At 52.1% G+C, this 9,402-nt stretch overlaps 1 protein-coding gene across 4 annotated transcripts in view; it reads right to left on the reverse strand.

Annotated features, from left to right (window-relative positions):
* The window catches only part of RRAS (related RAS viral (r-ras) oncogene homolog), a 34,819-nt gene extending 28,948 nt beyond the window's left edge, over positions 1–5,871 (reverse strand). The window contains exon 1 of one of the 4 annotated variants that reach the window (NM_001006466.2): positions 5,514–5,871. In NM_001006466.2, coding sequence (NP_001006466.1) covers positions 5,514–5,618 — 105 coding nt within the window. In that variant the 5' untranslated portion in view covers positions 5,619–5,871. Of the gene's footprint in view, positions 1–3,639; positions 4,806–4,941; positions 5,218–5,513 lie in introns of those variants that run through there. The other 3 variants (XM_040700832.2, XM_015286390.4, XM_040700831.2) reach the window with 3 other exon arrangements.
* Positions 5,872–9,402: the final 3,531 nt, after the last annotated feature.

Consider the following 9,402-nt stretch of genomic DNA (forward strand, 5'->3'; position numbering starts at 1 on the left):
TTACCTGTTCCTCCCCGAGGGGCTTAGAGGCTATTTTGGACGCAAGCTGCAACAGCACCAAAGCTGTGAGACAGAACAACAGCAAAGAACATGAGATAAAAAAGAAAGTGAGGAAAAAAAATCCTTCAAGATGATAGGGCACACATTGCTTTGGAAAGAAAAACACAGCTCAAGGCCAGCGGGGAGGGCCCCGCTCACTGCTCACAAAGGAACAGCTCACCTGCAGTAACAGCTTTCCACTTCTATCCATCACCATTTTAAAATAGAACTCCAGCAACTGCATATGGCAAACAGCACCTACAGGTGTTAGTTTTAACTAAGCTACCTGATCTGGATCCCATTCACTCTGCCTCTTCCAATAAAGGTTTGTCTAGGGTAATCCCAGTCACACGCAGGTATCTGGGAATGTGTTATATGCAAAGCACGACAGGAAAGTCAAGAGACAAGGAGCAATTACCAATGGGATTTCAGCTGGGGGTGGTTTTACATACTTCTGGGAACAGAACACATTTGTAATACGTGCTGCATCTACCTGGATATAACATTGTCACAGTGGTTATGGCCATAAGAGAGCAAAAGACTACCAAGCCAGCAGGATAGGCAGCGTGAGTGATGAGGACTGACTCAGTAGTGTCACACAGGTCTAGACCTGAGAACAGACTAATTGAGAACGATCTGCACAACCCCAGCTTCCTACCAGCTAGCCACCTAAGGCTGGCAGCTATCTTACAGCACTTCAAGGAGCTAAGACACAGCATTTCCAGCAATGGTAACGTTATCGTTAAATGCCAACAAGTTACGTAAACATAAAGTATCCTGAAGCAGAACATCTCTGCCCTTCCAACACCCCAGAGGAAGGGCCGTGCTCACAGCAGCCACCCCCTGCAGCCTGCAGCACAGTCTGGAGCTCCAGCCGAGGCGGGGAGCCTCTCACATGGCTGGGGCACGGGGCTCTGTGCCAGCGCTGCTGTTCACCCTGCGAGCACAAAGGGCACCCAGGCTGGGAAGCTGTGCCAGAAATCCTCGTGCAAGTGGTGCTGGAAGCACCCAGATAGCCACCAGCACAGCAACACAGACTTACTGTGCAAGCGACAGCCTAATGCGTGGCAAGGTGCTTTCTTGACTGCAAAGAGTTTTAAGTTATCTCAAAGGAATTTCACTTTGGGATGGGAGCGTGCCCAGTTCTGAACACAGCTCACTTATTAATGAGCTGTTGTCATCATGTTCCTTCTAAGTACATCAATGCACGGCATCCCTGCTGGGTAAGTTACGATGCATCGTACCATTGCAGAGCCCCAGAGCCTGCCCTGCAGACACCTCTGTGGTGAGGCACTGCATCATTTAGCCCCACCAAGGAGCAACACCGGGGTATCACACCAAATTCCCAGCAGCTCTTGGCATGCTTTCAACCCAACTTCGCCTGCAAGTTAGGCCAGCAGTTAACTACTTCAGTTGCCAGGCTGCAGATCTACAACTGAGCAATACAAACCTTTTTTCTAGTGGCAGCGCTCTGGAAAGCGTGGAGCCAAGGGTTCAGGTTTCACAAGAAGAGAAACAACAGGCCCTTATTTTTCCAGGTGACTGCATCACAAGAGCTTTGTTTGGATTAGGATTTTCATTTCCCACCTTCTGCAACACACACACACACACACCCCACCTTTAACCTCGGTGGATGCCAACACAAAGACGCTCATTCCCTGAACTGTGTTTTGCCACCTTGCATCACACCGCACTGCTCGCTGCAATACGACCCTGCTGTTTATCACAATGTAAGCATGCAGTTACAGCACAGCCCATATGAATCCACAGCCTGGAATCCGTGACATTTTATTCCTTGGATTTGTTTCTACGGGCTCACTCAAGGAACACCTTCTGACTGTCAGAGCAGTTCATCAGAATACCCAGGAATGAGAGGGGCTTAAACCCTCAAGCACAGCACATACAGGTGGCACAGGATGTTCAGACACTGGGGTCCATCCAGCTCCCAGCGTGGACACCAGCTGCATTTCAGTTGTTGGTTTTCCATCTGCTTTACTGTGCTGTTTTAGAGTCTCGCCTAAAAATTGAGAACGAGGCCATTTTTTCAGCCAACAGCTCCATCAAATAAAAAATACACTAAGTCAACTCAGTCCTAGCTGTATTTCTAGTAATGAGAACTAATGCTCTGGTGAAAACTGTAGTTTGGAAAAGAAAAGGAAAAGCATATCCAGACAGCTGCTCACCACCCATCTGTAAGCCATACATGCTTGCTTCCAGAGCAATGCCTGGTATTAGCTATCTACCTCCAATTTGCTCTGCTTGCTTGTTGAGTAAAGCGGCCAGCACAGCTCCAATCAGAACTGCTTACTGACAGCTGGAAGAGCAGCAGGAAACTCACTATTATTATTGCAAATTTTCACTTGTAAATACAGCATGAAGTCAGTGCGCACGCACACAAACAACCACCACTGGATCCCCACATACGTTTTTATGCTGCACAAATCGTTCCAGCAGCCCAAAACACATTGAAGCATTACCACATTTAGCATGAAGCTGACTGGCAAGCTGAGCTCAGCCACACCGAAGGAGCTAACCAAAAAAAGCATGAAGTGAATGGCAACTGCAGGCTAAGAAGTATGCAGAGGGTGATTAAGTACTCGCGAGGCTGCACTCCCTTTGCGCGAGGAAACCTGAATATTACAAAGGGCTGAGCTGGAAGGGAATGTGGGGTATTTTGTGACAGACCTCTGCATGACAGCTGGAGAGGAGCTATTGCTGCAACAGCTGTGCGCCCCGCACGGCTCGCGCTCCCAAATGCCTCGGCTGCCTGCAGAAAAGCCTTCTGCCTCTTTTGGGATCTCAGAGTGACGGATTATTTGTTTATTTTTTAACTGAGAGTAGGAATGCTTAGCTCCGGCGCTTCGTTTTAAAAGGCCGTGGCATGAAGTTGAACTACCACTGACCGGGGCTTTCCTAAGCTTTATGGCTGTGGCAGGGGCCATCTACTCAGCAATGACAACTTCTCCACTTCCTGTCCTGACAGCACGCAGACTGGACAGCAGAAAGTTCATATATCACATCCTGATTTAGAGGAAATGATTGTGAATTTCCAGGATGGAATCCTGTCCCACCAGCGCTAATACCCAGCTCTGTTTATCTCCCTGGAGGAAGGGCCGAGAGGCGCACGCCAGTCACCACTCACTGACAGCCCTCGTCTGCAAACGTGCACCCCACAGCTTCTCCAAGCGTGAGAGGAACTTCTGAACAGCTCGCATGCAGTGGAAGAGCTTTGCCTGCGGGACCAAAACAGCGCTGTTTCGGCCCAAATTTGAGCACAACCACCACCAGGAACCGACAGATGCCGCACGCAGGGCAGGAGGCTCCGGTGCCACTACAAGGCCCAGCCTCACCGTGCCACCACCACAGGCACCGAGCAAGGCAGGAGGGATGCGCTGGGCAGGCAGATCCCAGGGCTGGCGACAGACAGCAGCCCAACTGGTTCTGCCTGCAGCTTCAGTTCCTCTTCGCTTATTTCACCGCACGCGAGGGAACCATTTCCTATTTTCAGATACAGATCCTCCCCCTTAGTCCTCCAAAGGAGGCAGTGTACACCAGGACATGTGCTTTCCCACCGCAGCTGAGCACAACAGCCCTGCTTACCTGGAAGCAACCAGCAGCCCTGAAGCACAACCGCCCGAAGCACTTTCAGTTAAGCACAGGGAAACGAATCTAAGCGGGAACTATTCACCAACAAGAAGTGTTCCTCCTTAAGAGCTTCAGAACTGAGATGGCGACGGCCACGCTTTATCACGAGCAATAGCGGAGCAAAACAGAGCTGCAATCCCTCACTGACATCAAGTCCTGTCGCGTGGCCAAACCCAGTGCTGAGCCATGTCGTAGTGAGGCAACGACGAGCCCGCCACTTAATCCTGAGAAATTCCAGCAATGAGGCATGTGACTCACTTGTAATCAATTTTCAAACTATTTGGAGAAGTTTCTACACAGTCCCACAAGGAAAACAACATGTTTGGCAACACGCTCGCCACGCAGGAAGGACAGCGGTGGCTGCATGGCATCAGGCACACCTGACACCATCGCAAGGATTAAGAGCTGAAGAAAACACCCTAGCCAAGAAACAACACATCCAGCTTCATTTCCTATTGTCCACAGCAATGCAGCAAGCACAGAAGACACACAACACCGGTCCCTAAGGCACCTGAGGCTCCACACAGAGGGTCTTTACTCCCCAGTTATCCCTCAGGTCGTTCAGAGGCCAAGTCTTCTGCTAAAGATCACTTTGCGGTGGCAAGATTTCACACCGAGATGAAGCAGCCGAGAGGACGAAACAATGCAGATAATGTAACACAAGCTGACAATAAGTTGTTTTGGAAAATTCACTCTCAACACATCAGCTCAGCCCCACAGTGCTGTTCTGACACCGCTCTTTTAAAGCGGAACGCTTCTTTTTCAGCTCATTATCTGAAGAGTTCCTCACCCGGCACAGAGCAGACACGGATTCCTCTTTCACAGCCCTCCTCTGGAAGAGGGGCGCAGAGAGCAGCTCTCGAGCCAAAGCTTTTGCTGCCGTATGCGTGCAGCTTGAGCTTTGCTTTAAGAAAGTTTCTATGCGAGTGCCTGCAGACACCCATACAGCACCCCGCAGAACCTTTCCCTCCTCCTGTGCTAGCAATGACTATCCAAAAGCCACGCTACAGCCAAGGACTCCGCAAACCCATTCAGCTGCGCTTTCCAAGACAGCGGCACCGGAGAACCGGCCTCCAGCCACACACGCTGCTCTCACACCAGCCCGGCCGCCCGCAGGAACACACAGGCAGTGCCAGCCGAAGAGATCACACTGCGCGCCGTTAGCGGCGCTCCGAGCCGGCTGCAGCGGGCCACAGGAGCGAGCAGCCCCCAGAGCAGCAGCAGCAGCAGCAGCAGGGACGGACCCCCACGCGGTACCTGCTGCTGCACAACGCTGCGCACACAGCAGCCGGTCCCATCTCGGCGCGCTGTTTGCAACAGCTTCCCTGGAAGCCCAGCTCTTGAAGCGCCAGCTACCCGCGTGCCCCGAGCTCAGCCTGAAGGCACGGCCCCGACGTAAGGCACGGCGGTGCGGCAGAGAGGCAGCCCGAGGGCCCTCCGTCGCGAGGCAGGCGCGCACCTTTCCTCGCGGCTTTCACGAGCCGCGGAGCAGCACCGAGGCAGCCGTGCCGCCCGGCTCGCCCTGCCCTGCCCTGCCCCGCCGCCTCCCGCCGCCCGCAGGGACGCGCTTCGCACCCCGGCGCCGCCCCACCCGCGCGCCGCGGGCAGCGCCAGGCCGGAGGCGGCGGCCGCCCCTTCCCTCCCGCAGCGCCTTCCCGGGGGGCCCTCAAGGTCACGCCGCCGCCTCCCGCCGGCGGCACGGGGCGCCTCCGGGCCTTCCTCCCCCCCGGCTCCGCGCGCCGGGCAGCGCCCAGGCCCCGGCGCCGCGGCCGGGCGGAGCGGAACCTCCCCGGCGCCGCGAGAGGGGCTGCCCCGGCGCCGCGCCTCACCTGGATGAACTGGATGGTGAGCGCCGACTTGCCCACGCCGCCGCCGCCCACCACCACCAGCCGGTACTTCTCCTGCCCCGGGCCGTCCCTGCAGCCCGCGGCCATGGGGGAGCCGGGGGGAGCCGAGCGCGGCAGCGCCGCCAGGTCCGGCGCCTCCCTGCCCGCCGCCTTCCCTGCCCGCCGTCCGCCGCCCGCTCGGCGCCGAGCGGCCTCAGGCCCCGCTGCTCACGGAGCGCGCCGTCGGCACAGCGCGGGTAACGGAGCGCCCCGCCGCGCGGCAGCGCCGAGCCGAGAAGAGCAGCGCCGAGCGGAGCGAAAGGAGCGCCGCCCGCCCCCGCAGCCAGGGCGCCGCGGCTACAAATGGCCGCCGGGGGGCGGGGCCGCCTCATCGGCCATGCTAATGAGCGCGAATATTGTGCATGAGGGGGGCGCGGCCTCGGCCGGCGGCGGATTCCTCCCGGCGAGAGATTGCTACGGGGTGTTGGGTTCCCTCGGTGTGGAGATACAGAGAAGCGAACGTTTTATTCTTCCCTTATCTTTTAGGGCTTTCGGTTTCAACGTACATTGTTTCAAAGAGCTATTGGAGCCGCTGAGGCCATCCGGTCTGCGAATTCCACTTCAGAGGAAGGTTTTCCGAGCCGGCAGATACATTGAAGGCTTAACGACATTGAAGGCTTAACGCAAATAACGCCGGCATCCATCGCTTTAACAAAGACTCCACTGTGCAAACCTGTTACTGTTAAATTCTTCGTGTTGGTCATTACCCAGTTTGACAAATAAAGCGGTAGATGGCAGAAGAGATGGGCAGCAGCAGGTGAACAGTTGGTGTGACCGATAGCTGTATCCAAACAGCACCTGGGAGACCCAGCGGCTCTTGCAGCAAGGCCCAGGTTTGGGAAACCGTAGAAGCGTAGCGTAGCGTGGCTTGGGTTGGAAAGGGCTTTAAACCCACCCAGTTCCACCCCTGGCCATAGGCAGGGCTGCCCCCCAGCAGCTCGGGCTGCCCAGGGCCCCATCCAGCCTGGCACTGCGTAAATCCAAGGATGGGGCACCCACAGGTTCCCTGGGCAGCTGTGCCTCAACGCCCTCTCTGTGCTGGAGAGGGCCAACTCAAAACATGAAGCTGTGAGATGGTGAAAAAGCGGCCAAAGTTTTGGAGCAGCGACTGAGAAGCGCAACTTTTAGAGCTGTTACGTGGCAAGAGGCTGCGCCGTTTCAGATCCAGCCTCGGCACACATGCTTGAAGACAGACAAAATCAAGAGCGGCATCCAGATGGCAAGCTTAAAAGAGAGATCACCCAGCGTTTTATGTAATGATGGAAAAAAAGGTTTCAGGAAGTGCTTGGGGGGAAGATCCAGAACTTTGTTTTGCATTGGCAGCCTGGGAAAGATGTCAGCGCGGAGGGTTAGAAGACATCTATGCAACGAGTAACATATTGAAGCTAAAAGCACCCTGTGAGAACACGATTGCTTAATTAGAAAGGAGCCTGATCACAGGCTTATCACAGCAACAAGTTACAAAATCTCTGGGACGTGAGTCAGCATGGTAGATTTCTGCAGGAACACTCAGTTTTCCCATGAATGTAGCGTTATACACGTTCCCAAAGGCAGCACTTGTGTACTGACCTTGCACGAGTGCACCGAGCATCGCTGTGCAGATGCTGTGACCTACGGGAAGGTCCACGTTGCACTTCCCACCAGGAGCCCCGCACTGAGTGCACGACGGGAGGACATGAGCTTCTCACAGCTGTGAAACGAGAAGCTGGGGGGGGGGAACATAACAAACTGCTTTTCCTTGGGATGAGAATGGGAGACCTAATCCAGAATGAAATGTGCAATCGTTTTTCCTGAGTGTAAAAGACTTGTTATGATTTTTTATGATGACTTCAGAAATTCAGGTGTGCTACACCCGATAGTAATTAAAAATCCATGACATGCCAAGGAAGAAAACAAACATCTTTCCATCAAACACACCTCTAAATAACTCCTCCCAATACCCTCACCCTGTTGGGAAGGAGCCTGTACCTTTTCTGGTTTCTTCCCAGATAAGCTGAGCAACTGCAGGTGTAGCCACTGGTGTGCGGGCAGTGGGAAGCACGCTCTGGGCTGATGGCAAAGGCTGCCTCTGCAATGTGGGTGACTTCACTTGAGAATGGATCGCATCCTCCTGCTTAACTGGGTCCCCTCTGGCATCATGGCACCAACGTCCAGTGTCCTGGGACAGCAGGTGAGTGCATCTCAGGGGCAACAAACCACAAACCACAAGCTACATCTGGATTTTCTTGACCAGACAGTGAGCTATCAGTGCACATAGGCACACGGTGTACCACCATACAACTGGAGTCTCTTCCCTGCACATGAGACAAAATTAGGTTTCTTTCATTGCCACCGAAGGGCAAAACACTGCTGGTTTCCTTTTCCTTTGTACAAGGTATATGAAACTTCTCACACACACCCCAGATGCTCATAAGCTCATTGGATTCCTTGTATTTATGATGTGTTCGCGGAACAATGAGAGGCAGGATAACAAAAAGACAGTCCTGGTGTAGGAAATGCCTGCATATTCAAAAGAGCATCTGAATCTCTAGCCAGATTTTCACGTAACTTTTGGTCACACTACCCATGGTTCTCCCATGGCTTCAAGGGCAGAAGAGTTTCAGCTGAAAGGGACCCACCAACATCACCAAGTCCATGAAGATCCATGAGAATTATGGATCAATTACCTTCATCTCATTTTCTGGAAAAAAAAAAAAAAGTTCTAAAATAAGTATATTATTTGTAAATACCTGGAAAAAAAGAAGGAGGTAATGGACAACCAACATGTTCTTTGCCAAGGAGACATTGTGCCAAACCAAAATGTTTTTCTCCTGTGACTCAGTAGCAGGCCTTTGAGTAGGAGGAAGCAGTAACCATTCTATATCTTGGCTTTAGCAAAGCTTTATATACTGCCTGATGTTCTGATAAACAGGCTGGCCATTAGTTGGCAGCATAAAGGGAGGCGGAGAGCAGGTGGGAACATTGAACACAGCAATTTTCAGTGGTTCATTGGTAAAGCCAAAGGTACTGCCAAACAACTATCCAGAAGACCTGACTTGGTCTAGTAGCATTACATACTTCAGTAATAACTTGAATGCTGAAGCAAGAAAGTACTTCTCTGTTTTCAGAGGCTGCATGCTCCGAAAAATGCACCAAAATTCTGCATAGCCACAAAAGAATCAAAGAAAAGTTCTAGGAGGAGAAAATGTGATTCAGTATGAGCTCCAGAGGAAGACAGTTTGTTTGTTACTTCATTGCAGTTAACTATATTAGTAAAGAACGAAGCAAAAATAGCAACAAAACTTATTGCCCCCTCCCCTCTGCTGATGGTTGCTTTTCCTCTCTTCTTGGTGTTGCACAACATCTGAGCCCGATCTCCCTCCTTTTACCAATACACCTTCAGAGATACCCTCTCTTGCATTTTTTTCTTTCTAGCTTACAGTGTAATTTACACCAAAAATGCTTATGCTATCATTTTTGTATAAATTCTTAGTATGATGACCTACATTTCATTTTCTGCATGCTTCCTTCTTATGCGGAGATCAAAGGAGAGCTAATGATTGAGGCTCTCTGCTCTTTCTGAAATTCCTCTCCTTATTTTTGTACTAAGGTGCTGCCTGCTTATAGAATTTCTTATGGAAACTGCCAACTCGGCTTTTTCCTATAAATTCGCTTTTCTTTAGGCTGCACACTTGCAGCCTCGTTGCTATTTTCTTTTACCCTTCCATGACCCATTCCTGGATTAATTTTCTGATATGATTTTTCTAGAATTTATCGTCACAGTATTTCAGTCCATTGGTTGGATGCATTCTGGTTAATGCTAAGAACTCCACATCCACATAGGAACAAAACG

The sequence above is a fragment of the Gallus gallus genome, chromosome 5 (genome assembly GCF_016699485.2).
Source record: "Gallus gallus isolate bGalGal1 chromosome 5, bGalGal1.mat.broiler.GRCg7b, whole genome shotgun sequence".
Classification (NCBI taxonomy): Eukaryota; Metazoa; Chordata; class Aves; order Galliformes; family Phasianidae; genus Gallus; species Gallus gallus.